The 24,139-nt window shown below is 40.7% G+C and overlaps 1 protein-coding gene across 13 annotated transcripts in view; it reads left to right on the forward strand.

Annotated features, from left to right (window-relative positions):
• The window catches only part of SDK1 (sidekick cell adhesion molecule 1), an 855,588-nt gene that overhangs the window by 632,313 nt on the left and 199,136 nt on the right, over positions 1-24,139 (forward strand). For all 13 annotated transcript variants that reach the window (XM_075899629.1, XM_075899627.1, XM_075899628.1 and 10 more), the window contains one exon: positions 11,210-11,346. In XM_075899629.1, coding sequence (XP_075755744.1) covers positions 11,210-11,346 — 137 coding nt within the window. The remainder of the gene's footprint in view (positions 1-11,209; positions 11,347-24,139) is intronic.

Raw genomic sequence — 24,139 nt, forward strand, 5'->3', positions numbered from 1 at the left:
ACTGAAGGTCTGGAAGACTCGAGAAGCCATGTTTATTTTTCCAGTACCTCCTGAATCTGATCTTGGCTCTTTAGCTGGTGAACCTCTAGACTCTAAACTGGCAGAATTGGGGGAAGGACTCAATCCCTTATAGCAGAACCAAGTACAAAAACTCCTGGCAACCTTCTAAGATGTCTTGTCCACTCACCCAGGATGGACAAACTTAATCCACCACCACATCGCAGCAGAGTCAGGACAGAAGGTGAGAGATGTGCACCAACTCCTGCCAAGGAAGATGTGGAACGCTGTCCGGCAGAAGCTTAAAACAGTGCTGGAGATGGGCGTGATTGAAGAATTAAGGAGTGAGTGGAGGAGTCCTATTGTCCTGGTGTCGAAGCCAGATGGGGCTATCAGGTTCTGCCTGAACTTTCAGAAAGTCAATGTTGTATCCCACTTCGATCTCATTCACTACCCCGGGTCAAAGAATTATTGGAAAGCCTAGGAGGATCCAAGTACTTATCCACCAATGATTTGACTAAAGAGTATTTGCAAATATTCCTCATGCCTATCTCAGGGGCAAAAATGGCCTTCCCCACACCCTTCGGCCTCTATCAGTTTATCACCATGCCATTTGGGTTGAATGGGGCAGCTGCCACCTTCCAGAGGTTGATGAACAAACTACTGCAACCCCGCAACCAGTATGCCGCCGCTTACATAGATTATATTGGCATTTATAGTGGTACATGGGAAAACCACCTACTATGCACCTCAAGGGCGTCCTCCAGGCAGGCCTCATGGCGAACCCTGAAAAATGTCACTTTGGGAAGGAAGAGGTGACTTACCTCAAGTGCATGGTAGGAGGCAGCAAGTTATGACCGATGACTGGCAAAGTACAAGCGCTAACAGAAACACTAACACCAAGAACAAAAAGGAAAGTATGCCAATTTTGGGGCCTGGGAGGCTATTATAAGCACTTTATCCCAGATTTTGTGTCAGTTGCAGCCCCATTGACTGATTTAACGAAGAACTCCCAATCACATCAGGTGAAATGGACTGAGGAATGTAAGAGGGTCTTTCAAAGCTTAAAGAGTCAGCTAGGACAAGAGTTAGTCTTGGTACACCCTGCTTTTTCAAAGGAGTTCAAGAGTGGGGCTTGAGGCAGTCCTTTCCCAAGAGGTGTAGAAGGGCAAGAACACACAGTTTTGTTCCTGAGCCATAAGTTATTCCCCAGGGAGACAAAATACTCAACAATCGAGAAAGAGGCCCTAGCAGTCAAATGGGCTATTAATGCTTTATGGTATTACGTAAGAACATAAGAACGGCCATACTGGGTCAGACCAAAGGTCCATCTAGCCCAGTAGCCTGTCTGCTGACAGTGGCCAGCACCAGGTGCTCCAGAGAAGGTGGATCGAAAACAATGATCAGCGATTTGTCTCCTGCCATCCTTCTCCAGCCTCTGACAAACAGAGGCCAGGGACACCATTTCTATCCCCTGGCTAGTAGCCTTTTATGGACCTGACCTCCATTACCTGCTGGAAATGACCTTTAAGCTAGTGATAGACCATACTCTCCTCCGGTGCCTCAATCACATGAAAGAAACTAACCTCCAGATCATGTGGTGTTACCTCTCCTTGAAACTATATGATTTCCGTGTATTCCATTGACTGGGGAAAGCCCACGCCAATGCACATTTCTTCTCTAGGTTAGGTGAGGAAGAAAGGAAGAGAAAACGCCAGATGGGTTCTCTCTTAAGGGGGAGGTTATGTGACGGGGTGTGCATACCCCACACTGAAGCAGGTGGGGTTAAGACCCTGTGGGTGGAGGAAGTCCCGCCCTTTCACCCAGACTGGGCATGCTCCAAATGCTGAGGCAGTATAAAAGGCAGCAGAGTAGCCCAGTCTGGGATGGCCAGCAAAGGAGAAGGACATCCAGCTAGAACTTCTGAGCTGCAGCAGCCAGTAATTCAGATAGCTGGAACTGGAATCCCAGGAGACAGCCACAACGCAACCCCACAGAGTTCCAGGGAGAAGCTGCTGCCCGGGAACTGGAAAACCCAGCTATTACATGGGACATTGACCCCAACAGAAGTGGTAGGAAGTGACCCAGCGAGGGTGCAGGAGCAGCCTCTCTGATCCAGGTATACTCGGTGTGTTTCAGCCGGATTCCCCACTGGATTCCCCGCGACACTGCCCTGAGCCAAGAGCTGCTCATGGACTCTGGCTACAGAGCTGCACTGCTGAGCCAAGGGCTGCTTAAAGACTCTGGCTACTAGGTAGCACTGCTTTGAGACGAGGGCTATTTGCTGACTCTCGCCATTGGACCATAATACCTTACAACCAGGGCTGCTTATGGATTCAGTGTTACCCTGAGACAAGGAAATATTTACGGACCCTAGAGATGGTTGGCGACCCTGCGGCTGAGCAGGCAGCATCATCACTCTGGAATATTCTCACACCTGTGATGGGGTGTGCATACACCGCCACAACAACCTTTTATGTTGTGTTCCAGAGTAGCTCCCTCCAACAGATGGATTCTCTCCCAGATGACAATAGGTGATGTTAATGTCACTGCTCACTTTTGGGGGTTTTATCAATGGGGAATAATGTTCCTGCCAGTGGAGGAGGCACATCTCTCAAGTGTGTTGGGCGTCCCTATAAGTCTGTCCACTTTCTACTCTGCTGGCTGATTTGGGGTCCCCATGCAACGGCATTGGCTCTCTGTCCTCACTTCTTGGGGACATTCTGCTACTGACATGCTATACCCTGGCTTCTGCCCCAAGAACCTAGAAAGTGAATTGGATCCAGTCTCTTTAAAGAACTTCAGTAAATGTCAAGTCATTCAGTTATAATTCTGAATTGCAATATTTTATCTCAGTGAGGAAAAGTACTGCAAGAACACAAAGGAATGCTATCATTTTTGACAACTTGCATTAATGTTATTTGGCTCAGTAGCACAATTCCACAAAAATATAGACATATATAATACAATAGAAGTGAAATTGAGAAGAAAATACATTGAAAGGAAATTCTTGAAGTAAAATTTAAATTAAATGCTAGCTGCTGTGTGCATGACAGATCTATGCAATTCCCTATTCTCACAAATAATTCTTTTGTGGTGAATATTAACAAACATTAAATGTACATTCTCATCTGTTAACACTCACATCAGTGGCTTTGGTCAAATGCTCAAAAAGAGGCTCTCAGTCATTTGCAGCCTTCAATATTATAGCTTAGTTAACTTTGCAATCTGCCAGATGAATTGCCTCCTGCCTCTGCTATGGATACCTATGTATCTTTCCTCTACCTCTGGGAAATTTGAGTGATATTTTCTAAGTGTCACGAATACAATGCAGGCAGTCAGGGTCAAAGGACAGAACAGGGGTAAACCTGAGCATAGCTGAGGAGTTCATAGTTAGGGGCAGACTGGGGCCAATATCAAGAGTCCAAGTCAAGATTCGGGATCAGAGACAGTAGGTAAAGGACAAATCAAACAGAGGTCAAGCTGGGAATTCAAGACTATGGAGCAGGAATGTTCATGATGGCTACAGAAGGTTTTTGCTGTTGCCTGGACACTTCCTGGAATACTCTGTAGGGAGTCAGTCAAGAGCCACGGGACTGCGGTTAGTCCAACTCTTAAGGTAGAACGTCCTGTCAACTGTGGTTCATGAAAAATGGAGCACAAGCTAGTTACAGCTGTTTCTGGCTCGCAGCCTCAAAGTTTCAGCTTCCTGTGGGCTCTACATGCTTAGGTTCTAAGCCCATTGGTCCTTATGCTGAAGTGTAAAGAACACATATGCATTGAAAGTCAATCAGTTCAAAGTCCACATCTGCCACAGAATTCTTGTGTGACCCTAGTCTGTTTAATATTTCTTTGACTCAGTTTTCCCATCTGTGAAATGGGAATGTTATATTACACTAGTAGACCTCTCTCTTCTGAACACTCACTAGGCTACTGTGTTTGGCCTCTGTCTCGATGGACTCCTTATGCTGAAGGCTTCCCTTTATCTGAGAAGACTCCCAAAAGCCCCTCATGGAAATGGGACCTTGGGGCCCAGCTGCCCCAGGTATCAGGACCAAGTCTAACCTCTTATATTGCCAAATAGAATAAGCGCATACTCTCCCAGAATTCCACCCTTGTGGGTACTCTGGGTTAATAATTCACCTCTTCAAGGATACATGACGGGTCCAGCATATAACACATACAGAATTTGCAAAGGTTTCTAAACACAAGTATTCAAATTTCTCACTGCTATTTAGCATTCTCTGAGCATAGAGCAGAATTATGTAAGATTTGCTTGCACATCTCCTCCTCCTAATTATGAAGTGTGTGTGTCTGTTCTGTCAGTCAGTTTCCTTCTCCTCACTTCCAAAATTGCTAGTGAGAGTTCCTGCCTCTTATAACCTCCTATCCCCTTTGTCAGATAACCCTCTGCTCAGCCTAATCAGAGTGCCTCATCGGGTGATCCATTACTTAGTAACCTCTCCCCTGGAATTCAGATCTGGAAAACTGGTGTGCTGTGGATGGCTGCAAACTCTGTCAAGTGGTCAGCCATTTGAGTGGATGATTGTCAAAGTTTAATGACCTCTTTGTTGTTAGTTTTGTGCCAGGTACAGCCAGAGATCTCATCACCCACCAGTTCTGTGCTGGTATTAGTGTATTTTCCATGCACTCATTTGCATCCCCATGCAACATACATATTCTTTTCATGCACTGTTTTATTTGATTTCCTCTAGGTTACACTCTCATGCGATGTGGCACCTCTTATAAAACAAAGTTTTAATTTTTTATTGATTTTATACTAGCAACATTTTCTCAACTATAAATAGAGAAACATTTACAGATCTTGCATGCTGAACTTCTATTTCTGTTGCAGTCAAACTCACAATGTCAAATCCTGAAAGTAATTGCATATAATAGATCATGCCAACTTCATTCATCTTATCTTTATAGTCTTGTCCAATAAAAAGATATGCACAGAGGAATGTTCCCATTTAACCATAGCTACATAAATTCAGGGAGATCTGGCTATATCTCTCTGGACATGAAGTTTTGTTCATTCCAGCTCAAAAGTATCTGATGTGTTCTGGATACAATTAAAATATGCTGTGTTAGCAATACCTATATCTAACGTTATTTGCTGCACCGTACACCCCACTCTCACCATTCATTTGAGGAATATTTATTGTAGAATGAATGTGACTAAGAATCATGGTAATACCCTACATTGTTGGGAAAATAAAATCCGCCCCCCCCCCAACCAAAATCTTTTAACCTGCCTCCTCTTCCCCCCATCTCCCAGTACAAAGGAAGTAATTTGTTAAAAATTTAGTAGGGGTAGAAATACCCATAATACAAAAATGGACATTTATATTTGACAGCTAGTTCATCTTGCTACCTTTAGTCCTTTCTCCAGATTTTGTTCCTTCATTGTTCTTCCTAAAATTGGAAATCAAGGGACTGGAATTAACCACTTAATAGCATATATCATCCTATGGGCTCTAAGTACTCCTAAGCCTTTTCACTGTAAGTCACTGGTGAGGAAATTTTGGTACCAGATAAATAATAGTAGTTGTTAGCAATGTATAGTAACAAAAATCAACATGACACCTAAATAAAAAGCAGACAGGGAATAGAGACTTCCTTCCCCCACAGAGCTGCCTGCAGTTGTGGCAAGAAGCCAGAAGAGTTACTACAGGCAAACCATTATACAGTTGGTGGAGAAGTTGGGCATTGACCTAGATCCTGCATAAGAGAGTTGATCAAGCTTAAAAAACAAAATACAAAGGGTCCCCAAAACCCAACACTTCAAACAAACATGTCCCCACCATTCTACAGTGTTTATAGAACATAAGAATGGCCATATTGGGTCAGATTAAAGGTCCATCTACCAATGTCAGGAGCCCCAAGGGGAATGGACAGAATAGGTAATCATCAAGTGATTCATCCCATTGCCCATTTCCAGCTTCTGACAAACAGAGGATAAGAACACCATCCCTGCCTATCCTGGCTAATAGCTATTGATGGACATATTGTCCATGAATTTATCTAGCTATTTTTTGGAACCCTGTTATAGTCTTCATCTTCACAACATCCTCTGGCAAGTAGTTCCACAAGTTGACAGTGCATTGTGTGAAGTAGTACTTTAGTTTGCTTTAAACCTATTACCTATTAATTTCATTTGTTGATCCTCCATCCTCCCTAGTTCTTGTGATGCAGGAAGGAAAAAATAACTCTTCCTAATTCACTTCCTCCACACCAGTCATAATTTTATAAACCTCCATCACATGCCCCATTAGTCATCTCTTTTCCAAGCTAAGTCCCAGTCATATTAATCTCTCCTTATATGGCAGCTGTTCCATACCTCTAATCATTTTTGTTGCCTTTTTCTGATTTTTTTTTCCAATGCCAAATTATCTTTTTAGAGATGAAGCAATCACATCTGCCTGCAGTATTCAAGATGTGGGTGTACCATGAATTTTTATGGTGGCAATAAGATATTCTCTATCCCATCTTTCATGATGCCCAACATTCTGTGTGACTGCTGCTGCACATTGATGGATGTTTTCAGAGGTAGATCAGGTGCTAAAATGAATGGTGAAGCAGAAGGCACAACAACAGCAACTCTTCCAACAAATGGCCAACCAACATCAGCAGCAACTACAGCAGCATGTTCTACAGCAGGTTGACATCATACTACGGATATCCACCAGACTTGAGCCTGTGAGCCTTAGTCTGACAGTGGCCCCTTGCCTTTGTCAGGCTTGTAGTAAATCCTGTAGAGCTGCATTGTGCTTCTTTGCTAGTCAGTCCTGAAATGAGACAGGTTCTCTCCTTTTCTTCCCTCTCCAGGACTTGCATTGGCAGCATGTATAGTAGCATGAGGCTAGCTGGGCCTATGGGATTCTTGAATCCTTCTCTGATGGTGTAGGGTTTCTCTGCTCCACCATACCTGGTATTTCACAGTACCATGGAAACAGGAAGGAAATCAGGCAGAAAGCCTTTTCCTCTCTAAGGAGATTTTAGTTTGTTTCCAAGCTCTCTATTGGGTGTTGCCCAGGATATAAAAATTGCTGACAAATCCAAACTGAAAAAAACCCCAGAAAACTATTTTAATTGTTCACCATCAAATGTAAAACAGCAATAATTATTATTAATTTTTAAAAGTACAAGCAGTCCCCGGGTTACATGGATCCGACTTACATCAGATCCCTACTTACAAACAGGGTGAGGCAACCCCGCACTAGCTGCTTCCCCCCAGCAGACCAGGGAGACGCGAAGCTAGCGTCCCTCCCCCCCCAGCAGACCAGGGAGATGCGGAGTGGCTTTTCTCAGCAGACACCTCAGCTTGAGAATAAAGGACTGAGGGAAGAGAGGTGTGGGAGAATAAAACTGAGCTCTGGAGAAATGTTTGGCTAGTGTTTCCCCTACAATATGTACCAGTTCCGACTTACATACAAATTCAACTTAAGAACAAACCTACAGTCCCTATCTTGTACGTAACCCGGGGACTGCCTGTATGTACTTTTTCAGATCAAGAAGAAAGAGTAAGATACAAAATCTCTGCCTAATTCATCTATGGATTTTGCCTCCATTGACATATTGGATCAGCATTGGCTCCAGGAATGAAATAAAAATAAATCTGTCTGGTTAGACTCTGGCCAAATTTGTAATTTCTCAGTATAGTCTTGGTAAGGGCTCTTGAAGGCAAACTCATCTGAGTGTCTGTTCTCGGGATGTAATCAGACCATTGTTAGGTGTTTGGTGAAGTTTCTATAACAACAGAAACTGGAAAGCTCTGAACAGAAGAAAAGCTCTTCATTTAATATGTTAGAAACATTTATGACAAACCTATCAAGGCAGTGTAATATAAGACTTCCTACTTTGATTCCTAGCAAGTTGTTGGGTCTATCAACTGAGCCACCTGCTCCAGAGTTTAACTTGTATGCTGGATCTGACTTAGGAAATCATTCAAAAGATAGGAGCAAAGTTTTATTTTAAAAAATTGAGAAGACCTGTTTAATTACCCTTGCCTTCTGAGTAAGCCTCTTTTCAGTCACAGTCTCCCTCTAATTACCTGCATTTGGGCCATTCTTCTTAGAAATCTGTCTAACAACATGTCTGGTAGAGTTCCCTTAGCAAGTTGTTTCCTTCTAGCTAATTTTAGAAGACACATTTGTGTGTTTGCTGTGTAAATTTTTCAGTTGCCCACTGGCAGTTATGAGCTGACTCAAAATATTATGGTATTTGTTTCTAACATGTATCATCTGCTATTCTCTGATATTATTCTCTAGCCCTATCACTATGACTGCACGCTCATTCTTATTTGCATAGCCCCTAAATTGCTTTGTCAGAGTCCCATCAGGTGACCTCAGTGGCTTTCTCATTAATCTCAGACATGACAGTATGAGGCAGAAGCAAAACTACATCATCTGAGAACGTTTTCTTGTAGAAGTTATGGAGAAAAATGACCACACCTGACTCATCAGCATGAGAGGAGTGTAGACTCAGCTCATAATATTCCTTATATAAGAAGTTCATATATTCCAACTTGTGGCATGGGAGAGTGAGAGGAAAAAATCAGTTCTGAGGAATTAGACTGATGACAACTGTCCAAAGAATGTTTCATGCCCCATACATCATTATCCCAGGTTTTGATCAATTCCTTGGTTTGTTAGAGGCGGAACAATTCTAGGTGGAAGTTCCTTTCAATCTGAAACATAATGAAAATGATCATGCAAGCACATGACTTTCAGTAAATTTAAGCGGCAAGGGAAAGCAATTTCTTAGAGATGGCAAAAAGCCAGCATTCTCTTTGGGGGCGTGAATATTCATGATGTTGACTGGAGATTCATTTATCATTGCCCTACACTAGCTCCTCCTCCATTGCCACCGTCTCCTGCGTACAAAGTGTAAGTGTTTTATAAAATGGGAATTAATATTTGTTAATCTCCACTTTTGTGCATTTCAGAGAAAGCAATATGCTTCCCCGCTCCAATTTCTTCCCCACACCAATTTCTTTTTAATTTTAAATGTTCATGTCTGGTCAGGTGTGCTTCTTACACACACTCTGTATCTGCCTCTAGGGGCTTAAATCTGTGCACACCATCTGTTGCGAGACTGTGGACTCTTAAGATTAAAAGAAATTATATTAGTGGTGCTTGGTGTACTGCATGAAAGTTACAGTTCATGCTATTAAGGCTTGCTGTGAACAGAAAGCACCTCCCCTATCCTTCATGCTGCTAACTGATTATCCCGCGTATTAGCATTACCATTTGGTGTGAATCTGATAGAATAAATTCAAACCAAATCCTAAGCCAAAACATATGTTTAAACTCACTTTATGCTTAAAAAAACCATTAACTCATGTATATCTACCCCCAAACAAGTCTCCTGACTGCTTCCTTAATGGGTCTAGTCTAGACAAGCTTGTTAGTCTGTTTTTCATCTGTCACAAAGCCATTGTAGGTCTCTGGACAAAGTTTCACTACAGAACTGAGAGTGAAAAACTGAGAGATTTTCCTCTGTAAAATCTTTTGATACTGACTGTAAAGGAAACAGCTACCTTGCAAACTCTTTCCCAACAGTATAACTTTTGATATTCCCAAATGTACCTTCAGTGCAACCCTCAACATTTGCAAGTAAACAGACTAAACAATCACTATAAACACTGGCAACATCCTTAATACATTCAGTACTTATGAAGTACTTAACACACTTATTTGAGGCTGCAAAGCCTCTCCTCTGTCCAAATAGCCACTGCTCCTATGCTACTGCATATGCAAGTGTTTTCTTCTGGAAGAGGCTAGGGCAGCACATCTTAGCCTCATTCCCACAGGGCCTTGGGATAGATGATGGGCTGTAACATCAGTGAGCTGCTATGCAACCAGCCATTTCCCTCTCCTCCCTTCAGAAGGTTCCTTTGCCAGCTTAATTGCATATGTTTTTCTAAGCTAGAGTGCACAGGTTGATCTGGGGTTAGGATGAAATACAGCACAGGACCTGTAATGTGGTTTAATGTTTGATTCAAAAATAAATAACGCTCCTTTTTCCTCCCACAAGAAATCTGAAATTCAAAGCCTGGTTTGTACTTTTCTGATTTAAAGACAGTCTTCATTGAAATCATTTGTATATTTGTATGTACAGGCAAAGGAGTTTGTTGTGCTTTTTAGAGAGTTGTAAATATCTGAGAACTTAATGAATTGAAAAAAGAAATGACTACATTTACTATTTCAAGAACATCAAGTATAATTATGGCTTTTTGCGCTGACCAGCATGGATCAGCAATACTAGATGTTGAGGAAGAATATATAGTCAGGGGAGGAGAGGTAAAAAACCATCACTTCCTGTTCTTCTGCCTTCCATGATTGGGAGATGTTGGCCCCCAGGAACTCAGGTGGCAAGGACTAGAACCCAGATTTATGACATAAATTGGCTATTGCTGTTTTGTATGTGTTGTAGACCAACACTGAAGGAATGCAGCAGAATCTGGTGTCCACATCTCAGCCATCACTTTCAGGCAATGAATCCAAATAAAGTATTTTATTTTTAGGAATTATCCATTTAAATTGAAGTTGTTTTATTTATTTATTTTTAAATATTTCATTTAGCATTTCCATGGAATTTTCTGCTTGGATGCTTCCAAAAATCCCTGTTATATGAGGGAAAGATTCTACCAATGACAGTTAAAAGGCTTCATCCACCAGTAATCAAGCTCTTTTGTAGTCTAAAAATACAAATGGTAATTCTGATTACAAACTCTGGATGGTGTCAATGTCTTCTGCTTGCTTGAGTATGAAAAATTCCATGTTAAATAATGTCTCCCGCGTGTTTTATTTTTTATATGTTTTAACTTCTGTGCCGTTACTAGGATATCATTGGGGGAGGGAGGGTTAAAGAAAAAAATAAAATGTATTAATGAAATTGTCTCAGTTTTTTTTTTTAAGTTTGAAATTGGATTTTTTTCCATTTTAAGTCACAGTTTCATTACCTATTGCATTGTTAACCATAGGAATCACAGCATAAATTGCATTTTAGAAACAAGACAAAACTGAATATCCATCTATCCACCAATCCATCCATCGGCTGCTGGTCCATACTATTGTAAAAGTCTGCTTTTACATGAATGTATAACCTTCTACAAGCATCAGGCCAAATAAAGTGTAGACTGATTTTTCTGTGGGATTTATCCCTTCATTTTTATTTATTTATTCATTTATTTATTTTTTAATAGTGAGCTGCCTCATTCCCCTCAGAATCTTCTGGCCACCCTGAATTCCTCATACAGCCGCAGCGTGATTCTTTCCTGGGTGCGTCCCTTTGATGGAAACAGCCCTGTTCTCTACTACATAGTAGAGCTGTCTGAGAACAGTAAGTGGAGTCACAATGCATTGTAACCTCTTGTGCTTCTTAACTAGTCCTCCTTTCAGTTTAAAAGTTTCAGTTTAACTTTTATTAGTGCTAGTGACAAAATATTAGTGCTATTTGTATATCCAGAGGGAAGTATGTCTGGCACAGGACTGGGAATTCTTAAACGGTATCCCCGAAGATAACCCAGTGGGTCAAACAGACCCCCTGATCAACTTTTTCCCCCCTTCCTCTTTTCCTCCCTGTGCCTCCTGCATGCAAAAAATGTGATGGTGTAGCGGAGTTATAGCAGGTTTACTACTGCCTTGTCTGTGCACCACTCCTAGAAGCGGCCAGCACATCTTTGTGGGGTGGGGGATTTCCATGCACTGCCGTTGCCCTGAGTGCTAATTCCATGAGCTGTGGGGGCAATGCATTGGAGAAGGGGCAGGGCCGAGTTGGGGCCTTAAGAAAGGGGGCAGGGCAAGGGCTGAGCAGGGAGTTTTAGGGGGTCCCCAATAAGTTTTAAATCTAAATGGAGTCCTCAGATTGCTAAAGTGTGAGTACTGTTTATCTAGAGATTAACATCACATCAGAAAGATTATGGAGAGAAAAAGGCCTGGTCTGGTTATTTAAAGTAATTGGCACACCTGGGCTCTGTCCCCTGCTCTGCTAGTAAATTACTTTATGACCTCAAGCAAGTCACTTAATTTCTCTGTTTCGATTCCCCATTTGTAAAATGTGGAGAGCAATACTTTTTTTCTCTCAAACTCTGTTTTGTTTGTGTATTGAAAAATGGATTATCTCGTGCTAGGTATTCATATGGCTCCTGACACAATGGGGTCTCAAATCAAATGGAGCCCCTAAATACTATGGTAATGTTAACAGTTATTTTAATGGCTTACCAAAGATGCTGGAAAGGGATAGAAATGATACACTCTGCCTTCAAGATTTCCATCCTTAATGCACACACAGTTTCATATGTTATTTCTTGCCTTCTCTCTTTGACTATTTTAATGCCCCTCTTCTAAGCTGACAGTTGAGGCTAGAGCCTAAAAGGGCACCTAGTTTTATAGGTTGCAAAAGGTGGTCATTCTGACCTCTCCCTCCTCACAGTGCCCTCTTCCTGCCAGGCTGCCGCTTTGTGGCCCTCTGTTTGCAGTGTTATCCAGGGACATAGCTAATGCCTCTTTGGAATTTGACTGAGGGGTAGGGATGTATAAGGGCAATTTATTTGCTCCTCTTTCCCCTGTTTTGGGGACCAGTCACCTTAGCGAGACTTTCTTGTCTCTGCTACCCCGAGAAGTGGAAATGTAGCCTAAAAATGGATTTCCTAGGTGAAGCAAAAAGTGCTGCTTTCCTACCAACTGGAAGTTAGCTACTGCGGATCTAAAGGTAAATTAAATTGCAGCCACTGGGAGCTGTGGGGGGTGGTGCCCGTGGACAGCCAGCGTTGGCAAGGTGTCCCGTGGTCCACAGTCAGCTTACTCCAATGGGCTGCATGCGGGCTGCAAGTTGCCCACTGCTGATTCAGTGTGTGTGTGTTTGTATATGTTGTGATCTCTGACAGTGGGATATTGATATGTTTAACATTTTGGCCACCTCATTTGTTTCAAAAGAATATCGTTTTTGGATTTTCTTCTAGTACACCTTTCAGGGCTGTTCTCCACTCCGGCATTCTGAGTGCAGAAGGTAGAGGCCCACAAGAGGCCTTAAATACTTGCCTCTATAGGCTCTGCTTTCTAAAACTCCCCAGAGTCATAGATTCACTGTCTTTGGGAGGTAACTGACACCACCAAGTGGAAGAAAAGAAAACCCCTTTCTTCTTGAACATAGGAAGAAAGCACTCGGACTTCCTTCCCCAAGCGTACCCCAAGCTCCTTTGCCACAAGAGAGCTTGGAGAAAAAGAAACAAAAGAAAACAAACTGTGTCTCTGATAGCTGACCTCTCAGGCTAGGCGGACACACACACAGAGACCTCCTGTTTCTTGCCAGGATACAAGAATCAAATCATTTCCTTAAAAAGGTGATTTTATTAACAAAATAAAAAGATATACTTGATAAAACATACTTGGTTGCTAGGTGTTACAGAGCAACTGAGTAAAACAAATTAAAACACAGAGAACATCTCTGGCTATGCTCTTAGATAGTGAATGGTGGAGAGAAGGCATAAATTCACACGAGTTGAACCAACTAAGCAACACAAAGAAAAATGCCCTGATCACAACTAAATATACATTTTCCCTTTACTTACTCACGATCCCTTCCTGGTTCAGTCCACTTCCATGCCCTGAATTCCTTGGAGACATCGTAGTCCTGCCTGGGTTTAAATCATGCTGTTTTCCAACTCCTGGCTTAACTCCCCCACAAAGAAAACAGACAAAGGTATCTTATATCATTCAGATTTCAGCACTGTATCCCATTGGTTCTTCTGGCTCTTTGCCAACCCCCCTACTAGCTACCTGAGCTTGCCCCTTTAGTCACTGGGTACTGGCCAGCATTCCTATCCATCATAACACCTGTGTATGTTTTCTCTGTTTCAAAATGTTACTGCTTTCCATTTTGCTTTGCCAGCAATATCCATAAAGTGGTCTTTTCTATATCTTAAATTACCTAAAAATCTTTATTGCTAGGGATTAGCACTGCATTATATGTTAGTCTCCTGTTGATAATGAACCACTGTTAATCTTCATCTGGAATTCAAATGCAAAAAGCAGGTGATGGACTGGAGTGTCAAATTTCTGCCAGAGCTATGTGGCGATGATTTTACACGTTGTGATGCTTCAAAGAAACCATATTTTTGAACTTTAAATAGCAGAGTGTCTTTTTCATGTCTGTCCAGAATTACTAGCAGATTTGTAACAACTCAAACTAACTTTTGAGTGGGAAGGTTACAAATTCCAAAAGAGCAATGACATGGTCAAGTGGCTAAAAGGGAGTTATAAGGAGAAGGGAGGAAAAAATGTTCTCCTTGGCCTCTGATGGTAGAACAAGAAGCAATGGGCTTAAATTGCAGCAAGAGAGGTTTAGGCTGGACATTAGGAAAAACTTCCTAACTTTTTGGGTGGTTAAGCACTGGAATAAATTGCCTAGGAAGGTTGTGGAATTTCCATCACCGGAGATATTTAACAGCAGGTTGGATAGTCTTCTAACGGGTATGATCTAGATGGTGCTTGGTCTTGCCATGAAGACGGGACTGCACTTGAGACCCTCAAGTTCCCTTCAAGTTCTAGGATTTTATTATTCTAAATTGTGATTATTTCTGATAATCAAATCAATAGCATATTGCTTTGCTATATGGAGAACCTGGGGTTGGCATTACCCATAAGACTCGCACTTTCTAGGTTGTAGACTATGATCTGGCAGACTTAAAGGGTCCAGAATGGACGATTTTGAAATCAACCAGGCAAATGATATTATCTAATCATTGCAAGCTTTGAAGTGCTGCTTATATAAATAATATTTCCTTATTCTTTTTTTCCACACCATTCATGATTTTGTAGACATAGAACATATCCCTCCACCCGTTAGTCATTTCTTTTCCAAGCTGAAAAGTCCCAGTCTTGTTAATCTCTCCTCATATAGAAGCTGTTCCTTAACCCTAATCATTTCTGTTGCCCTTTCTGTACTTTTTTCCAAATACAATATGTGTTTTTTTAGACAGCGTGACCAGATCTGCCTACAGTATTCGAGATGTGGGTGTACAGTGACTTTCTATAGAGACATTATGGTATTTTGTCTTATTAGCTATTCCTTTCCTAATGATTCACAATATTCTGTTAGTTTTTTAGACTGCCACTGCACATTGATCAGATGTTTTCAGGGAACTATCCACAATGATTCCAAGATCTCTTTCTTGAGTGGTAACAGCTATTTTAGAGCCCCCAACATTTTTATATCTATAGTTAGGAGTCTATTTTTCCACGTGCATTACTTTGCACTTATCACCACTGAATTTCATCTTCTTTTGCGTTGCCCAGTCACCCAGTTTTGTAAAATCCCTTTGTAACTCTTTGCAGTTATTTTGGGATTAGTCACTGTTTACCCCTTTTTCAAGAACATTTATAAGTTTAACACAGTGATCCAAATGCAAATCCCAGTAGCACAACACTCATTCCTACTCTTTTTTCCTCTATCTTTTAAGTGGAGTACCCCACAATGTTTTCATGATGCTCTAATAATCCTTCAGTTACTTGAATGCCCAGCCTTTTGTTATTCTTGATCACCCTGCCTCCCTCTTTTTATAACAAACTCCCTGCGCCAAAGGCAAAGCTGCAAGCAGCCCTAGCTCTCTTGCATTCAAGAACTGCCTCTGAAGCCAGGGCATGCAGCTTTAAGCAGACCTCAAGTATGAAATCCAGGGGTTCCAGTTTCATGAGGGGCTATTGCCCCCTAACCTCCCATAAATGGTGTCCTAGCTTATAGAACATGTAAGAGACTCAGCAAATGTTCTGAGAGAGTTCTCCAGAAGTCATGGGAATAATACCTCAGAATGCCACAGGACCCTCTGAACTTCAATAATTTTTATATGGAGGCATTTTAATCTACCATCACATGAATCTCATCACAAATCATAGATATGTGTACTTCAGAAAGATGGATAACTGGGTGAGGGGGAGACCCAAAGCCATACGGTCTATGAATTGAATACATTCTTCTCAGTGAGAATTGTCTTCTCTTGCGGGGTGTTCTATACTTTACTATATTTTGAGTTTTCACTGTTTGATTCATCTACATTGCATTCATGTTCTCTCACTACATAATCACTTCTTTACACAGGGCAGAGAGGACTCTGAGTTCCTGACTATCCATCCCCTTGTTTCAGTTCTCTCTTTTTATATATGAATTTGCTGTAGATTCCAAAAGAGCTGTAAGCAGTGTCAACAGTGAGTTTGGTTTGTCTCACTAATTTTAATTTGTGCACAGCTTCACTGTTTCCAGAGCTCTTTTATTTTTTGATTTTGGTATGTTTTAATAGTGAGTTGTTTTCATCTGGCGAGTGTATGGTTTACCCTTAGTTGGCAGCTACCAATTTCCTACTTGAGGTCCAGTGTCTCTTCTGTCTTTTCTCAGCAGTGTTATTGATCAATGTTGACATGTGATACTATATGTCAACATTGCTTTGTCTCAGATATGTTTTTAAACACACGTTCCCTTTGTTTTTCATAGAAAATTGTATTTACATTTTTTGTCCCTTTTAATCCAGGGGCCTTTTTATATACAGAACGTATTGGGGATTTTCGCATATGCTGTCCATGACTTCATGTATCTGTATCTCTTTTGATAGTAAAAGTAATACAATATGTTAGGTATCATAGTCCTCATTTGCTATTATATAAATGAAGATTGGTGGGGTTATTACTTTTCAGTTCCCAGTGATGCATAGAAGTCTTCATTTTTTATTCCATGCAGTCTTAATACACAAATTTCATTTGCAGTGTTATAGTTGTCAAAATGTGTCCTGGGTTTTGTTCATTTTTCTTTTCACTGTTGTAGTTTGAATAAATTTCTAATAGCTGAAACATCCACTGCATGTTTTAAAATGCCTATATTGAGTGAATACATAATAAAGGTATCTGTTACAGAAAACTAGCAGAAGAAGGCTCAAAATAATGAGTGAAAATTTCAGGGGACTAATTACTAGCTGCACTGACGATTGGCATATTACTACACCTGGCATGGATTAAAGCTCTTTTCCATTGGTATTGGTGCAGTCAAGAGATGTAAACTACTGATTTTAATTAGGAGAAAAAATAGCAGCAGATTGGATAGATGGATTGCAGGAGAACAGCTGATTCCATTCACCTTGTTCACCTAATTTTAAAATGAAGTATTTGTACCTGGCAGGGCATAACAGTTCTCAGATTGTAATTAGTTACAATAGACCACCACCATGGATAATTTTTTAGTTGTATGACCTCAAACAGGTTGTATTTGGGGGACATTTGTAGTTTGAGTTGTAAAATATATTTTCTGGGAAACAATCATTAAAGCATTCAAACTAAACCCATAGAAGAGTAGGAACCCGTATTCATAATAGACATTTCAAACAAGTGATAATGTGGCTTACTGTGGTTTTGTACTGGCATCATTCTGCATGCCTTCACAACATGGTTAATCACTGCTGTGATGAACCTAGGAATTCTGTGATTGTATATATCTTTGATGAGTTAGGGTACATCTACACGGCACGCTTATTTAGAAATAAACTATTCTGGAATAGTTATTCTAACATAGCTTATTTCAAAACAGCATGTCTACACTGCAGGAAAGCCTCAAAATTAGTCCAAGGCAGGTTTCCCTAACGTAGACATACTATCTCAATTTACAGCCCCAGGAAGCACTGGGGAGGAATAAATTAGAATGACCCTTGAGAAGGGTTATTTTGAAATAGCAGAAGTGGATCATCTACCTTATTTCGAAATAGCTATTTTGGAATAGGCCTTATTCCTCGTAAAATGAGGTTTACAGATTTTGGAATAAGCCATCCATTATTTCAAATTAATTTCGCAATAATGGAATGGCTGTGTAGACGCTCGCATTGTTATTTCAAAATAATGCTTATTATTTCGAAATAATGGCTCAATGTAGACACACTCTTAGGATACGTCTAGACTACATGCCTCTGTCGCCAGAGGCATGTAGATTAGGCTACCAGACATAGTAAAATGAAGCGGCGATTTAAATAATCGCCGCTTCATTTAAATTTACATGGCTGCCGCGCTGAGCCGACAAACAGCTAATCAGCTGTTTGTCGGCTCAACGCGATAGTCTGGACGCGCGGATGGCGACATCAAAGGTATTTGTCGACCACCCAGGAATGCCTCATCCCACGAGGAAAATCAGCACCAGCCAATAGTCCAGGTTATACAATAGGATCTTGGAAAAGGGAGACATCTGAAATATATTTCAGAGCTATAAAAATCAAGTTTGTCCTAAGAAAACAGTGGTTCTTTATCAATAAGAAGGAAGGAATTGGACATCCACCTTGAGTTAAGAAGTCTTTCAACTTAGTAGATAACCACTAAGAACAGCAGCCAGAATTTGAATGTGCAGAAGAAATTCCTCTTGGTAAGTCACCTGTCTTAGGAAGGAATGTCACTGGTGTCAAACAAATGTCTCCAAAATGGAAATTCTTTCACAATCGAAACTGAAATTCTTGACAGGTCCAGAAATCAAATAGTATAGAGCCACTTTCTTATTTTCACACAGCTTAATTCGAAAAAGATAAGACAGCACTAATTCAAAATAGCCAGCATCTTTGAGCAGATTGACAACTAAATGAGAAACTTTTTAAGCCAACAGCAATTAAATTGGAAGACTGAGTGAGTGGAACCCAGAGTATGTTCTAGGCAGCTTAAGTTAAATGAAAGATTAGCACTGTCTGTTCAATATAATGGAGGTTTATTTAATAGATTGACCTGGCAAGTCTTTTGTCACTGTGGAACTTCTCTAGGCTTTTTGGGTCAGGAGACTGACAGTAATCCCTGAAGGAAGTTGAAAGTGAGTGTTGAAAATTTTATGGAAGGTTTCCTATGTCAAAATTGTTCTTTTAGATGGTGAAACAAGTTCCTTTGAAATTCTGTTGTTGTTGTGTATTTAAGCTGGAAGAGAACCCTTTCAAAGGTTTTAGTTTATTGATTGTCAAGAGAAGATTTGCTATTTAAATTTTAAAGATACTCTGCAAACTTGCTATATCCGCTGCTCCATGAACAAGCAAATCCTCCCCAAACCACTTTTCTGTACAAATCAGAGTGCCCAGGAGATGAATAGGGTTCGTTTATGTTAGTTTTCAGTTTAATCTCTCTTCCTGCCAGATCTTTTATCTTCTACCAGGAGAGGAAAAAGAATAAATAAAGTATTCTACAGATGCAGTATATAAACAGAGCAGAGCCCCAAGGTGCTGAGGAGATTAATAGGCCCTGTTGTTGAATCAAACTGTTCACTAGATCGAACTGTTTGGGTTAAGCACTCTCAAGTGGTGTTTACACTAGCAGTAAACAAATGAAACTGAATTGTTCCAGGAAATGGACCAGTGCAGATTACCTCATTTAAGGGTATTCAGCATTCTTGTTAGTGTCTGCTTTTCCATTTTCTTGATTAAGTGGCTTTAGGGAACTTACTAAAGTCAGCTATACCGTAACTCCTGCTTCCCATTAATTTTCATCGTGCACTTGGGTGTAGTGAAGTGAACAGTTGTTTGGCCACAGTCATAGGCAAAGCACTATGAAAGGCAAAGTACAGAGAGTGCAAAGAGAAAATGTAGTCTATAGCTTTTATAGTTAATATGGGTAAGCATAGTCTCATAATACAGGTTACTATCAAGCTCTAGTAGTCAAGATCATTATTAGAAGCCTTTGCCAAACAAACACCACCTAGTGTGAGAAATCTACTGTTCTGCAAGTATCTGTCCAGGATTTGTACTCCTTGCTGTGTTAGGAATCACATTAAAAGACTTTGCTCTCAGGTAGCTGTTACCTTAATAAATATATTTTCAATATTTTCAATAATTAAAAGATGCAGTCAATATAGCCCAACTGGCACCAAGCCTAAGAAAGTTTTAACTTGCTAAAGAACCAGTAAGCAAAGCACTGCATTAGTGATTTGTCTGACATTTAACACATGTGGGGCATCTGATCTTCATTTGCTGGCAGTAGATGGCATTATCTAAGTTGTTGGCAGTACCATATCTGAACACAGATATGTTGCCAAAATCTCAGGCTAAGTCCTTAATTATTTCCAGAAATGTTTGTAATTTTGACCGTGTAATGTGTAAACAGCTTGTATTATTACAAAAAATGAACAAGTATTTAAACTGGCTAACAAGAACCGTCACCAACAAGAACCAACTGTCTTCTTGACTGCCCCAGTCATGACTTGAGGGAGAGTATATGACACCATACTTTGGAATGGAATACTAAACTGTATATATGTTAGCCAATAAGTGGCACTGTCACATATATTATTTAAGACACTCTCAGCCATACTTAGCAGAGCATTAGAGGAACTTATAGTGAACAACTGGTATGTCCTTTTCTGAGAAGAAAGCTCTGTGGCTACTTCATGTCTAGTATAGAAACATGACCTGCTAGTAGCAGCCCTGCAACCTACCATATAAAGAAATACATGATGTGGTGTCAGAAGTAAACTAGTGCCACTGGAGAACAGAAGCAGAAGGAACAAAAGCAACGGAGGTTGCAGACTGGAAAAAGCAACAAAGGTTGCAGGACCTCCCAACATATCACTCTTCAATGCATGAGAGAGCTTCACACTGGACTGACTGGAAGCAGTGGTTTGTATGATTTTGAGTTGCTATAAAACTCTATAAGGAAAATGAATACACATGGGTATGCTCCTGAATTTATGCTATTAGGAAGCAGGCACAGCATATCTTTAAATCCTTTGCCTTTACTGCAGACAGTCACAAAGATTATTATGAAAGTGCTCTGGCTATGTTTGATGCATACTTTGTCTCAGAAACAAGTGGTTTAAGAAGCAGCATGTTTTTCATGAGAGATTTCAATGACTGAGAGGAAGGCTGAATATTTTGAAGGAGTTCTGCATGCATTTGATGGAAACTGAAGTTTTCACAGCAAGTACTTTTTAAAACAGACTGAATTATACACACAGCTATTCAAATAGCAAAACAGCCTGAGCTGCTGAGACAGCAAAACCAAGAGTAACTTATCAAACTTGAAAAACAAGAAACTGGATGCTGTTAACAGCTGCAGTATGATTGCTACAAGTTATTACCATAAGAGTTCTGAGGCAACGAGAAGGAACTCCCAGGCTAAGAGGGACAGATTCTACTTAAACACCAAAGTGTTATAGTCAAAATGTGTAAAATGTAAAAAAATAAAAATAAAAAAATAATATCACAAGAGATGAGGCATGTCCAGTCAAAGATGCAAGATATAATAAATGTGTAAAATAGGGATATTTGCAACAATTTGCCACTCCAAACCTATCAAGGAGCTGATTCATATTACACACAATAAAGAGACATTGTTTCTGAGGATCTATCATGTGTGATGACTAACACTATTATTTGGTCATAGACAGACCATGAGCAATCAAGAAAAATGTATGGCAGTCTATTATCTGTCCATAACACTTACTAACAATATCCATGACAAAATGGGGAGTTCAGCTAATGGGTCTGCACACTGCCCTGAAGTGGCGAAGCAGCTGCAAGGGCCCATTCAGAGCTGTGGTGTCCCCCACTGCCTCTGGGGGCTGGGAGTGCCAGAATCCCCCAATAAGTTATGGTAGCTCAGAGATCAGGGCTCCTCCCACCACCCACAGTGGCTGAGAATTTTGGGGCTACTCTGTGGGCAGCAGAGGGACCCTGCAGCTCCCAGTCACCATGGGCTAAAGTCACAGAGGTCACTGGAAGTCACGGATTTTGTGATTTCTGTGACCTTGGTGAAAAACCGTAGCCTTACTAATGGCAAAAAGCCTGTCTAGAGAGTAAAGCTGAATATTAATGGAACGATTTTAAAATTGACTCAGAAGCAGATGGCGGAATTAGCTCAGAAGGGACTTACAATCACGTTCTAACCTCCTGGAGCTGAAGTACCTTGACACATTCTGATTAGTCCTGAATGTATTTGAACTTCTTGGGTGATTTCACCACAGAAACAATAGCTTTGCATTCAGAGTGCATGTGATCAAAGAGTATATTTATTTGAGATTCTCAAGAAAGAGGGTGCTCACAAGAAGGTGGGCAGTGTTGCTCCCTGTCACAGTGCCAGGACAGCTGGTGCAAGCAGTGATAGCTGTTAGCACCTCCCTGCAGGACCTCTGCCCAAGAGTTGGGATGGGTGGGATTTGGCCGCTGTGGCTTCCAAGGGAGTGGTCCATTCAGCTGCAGGTAGAGGTCAGAGTGCAATCAGGAAACAGACTAACTGAGGCTTTTTCTGAGCCGCAGCGTGTCTGCTTTGCAAAAGACCTAGGCATTTCATGTTATTTGAAAAGCCACCTAGACAGAGGATAGAGGCTCAACAAAGAAGCTGTGTCCAGGAAAAAGCCCAGACATATAGTAATCCTATCAAAGACCAACAACTTCAAGCAGGGTGTGCATGATGGGTCTAGTGAAAAAGGTAAAAGAACTTGACAGAGAATTTGAAGATATTGGACTTTTGAAAGGATATTCAGTACAAATAAACTTGAGAGACAATGCCAAATGATATGCTTTACAATCACCTCTTTCAGACAGACTTTGGCAGAGACTAGTTCCATGTTATTGCTAATTCCGAGGACATCATTACTTGATCATACTGGTCTATTTTTCAAGTGCATAGAATTAATGAACCTGATGCATGATGCAGCGTTATTAAGAAATGCAAGTGCTTCACTGTTCCAAAATAACTAGAGACAGACAATGGACAACAATCTAGTGCAGTAGAATTTAAGTTGTTCCAAACTAAATATGATTTTGATTATATTACTCACAGCTGACATTACCCAAGTGAATGAAGAGGCTGGGAGAATTGTAGAGACAGTTAAGAAAATCTTAAAGCTGGAAGCACCATTTCTTTCTCTTCTGAGTTATCAATAAGAAGCTAAAGCAGTGACTGGATCTAGTTCTGCACCACTTCTGATGGGAAGGTGACTCAGTACTACTCTTCCAACTTTGGAAGAGACTCTGTCTTCAGAGGGGCCAGACATGAAGAGATTTGCCAAACTGAATAAAAATGGGGAGGATAATGAATACCTTTACAATGGGCAGCACTCAGAGAACTGCCAAAACTAGAACGTGGGGACTGAGTGCACATCCAGTTGGAAGGAGAAAAACTCCAGCTGTAATAAAAAAAAATCAGTGCCCAGATCATATATGATGGCGGCTAATAGTGGAGAGTTCATCAGAAACAGTTGACATCTACAGTTTGTTGAGAGAAATTTTACAGTTGGCAGACATTAAAACAAGATCAATTGAGTCACAAAATCCAAACTGAACATACTCAGTTGTTGCAGCCAGATGACAAAGTTTCTATGCATTCAGGTCATGTAATTAGAAAATCACTACAATTCAGAGGCATTTAACAGAATGATCCATACTGAACTTTAAAGATAGCATGAGAGTGTAAATCTTGTAAATGGTAGGAATGTAGAATTTAATGGGGAGAGATAATGGAATGTTAATCTGATCTATCACTAGGTGGTGCAGCATATACTATGCTTTTTTTAAGACATACCTCACTATGGGTATGTCTAGACTACAAGCCTCTTTCAAAAGAGGCTTCTTTGAAAGAATCTTTTGAAAAAGCCTCTTTCGAAAGAGAGCGTCTAGACTGCAACCACTTCTTTTGAAAAAACAAGCTGCTTTTTCAAAAGAGAGCACCCAGGCAGTCTGGACGCTCTCTTTCGAAAAAGCCCTGTTTGCATTCAAAAACGCATTTTTTTGAAAGAGCACTTTTGAAAAAAGGCATTCTTCCTCGTAAAATGAGGTTTACCGTGGTCGAAAAAACCGCCGTGTTCTTTTGATTTAATTTTGAAAGAACATGGTGGCAGTCTAGACACGGGACGTTTTTTCAAAAAAGGGTCACTTTTTTTGAAAAAAAAACCCCAACCCTGTAGTCTAGACACACCCTATGGATGCGCCTGCACAGTGGAGCTTAACTCAAATTAAGCCTCACAAATTGAGCTCCATGAATTGCATAGCTTATTTTGAAACTGGGAGCGTCTACACCGCACTTATTTCAAAATAGAGCTCTCTTCTTCCAACTTCCCTTACTCCTCATTGACGGTTACAGGAGTCGGAGTAAGAAGTCCTCCAGCTTGATAGTATTTTGACATTATTTTGAAATAACTGCCT

This window comes from Pelodiscus sinensis, chromosome 16 (assembly GCF_049634645.1).
Source record: "Pelodiscus sinensis isolate JC-2024 chromosome 16, ASM4963464v1, whole genome shotgun sequence".
Lineage (NCBI taxonomy): Eukaryota > Metazoa > Chordata > Testudines > Trionychidae > Pelodiscus > Pelodiscus sinensis.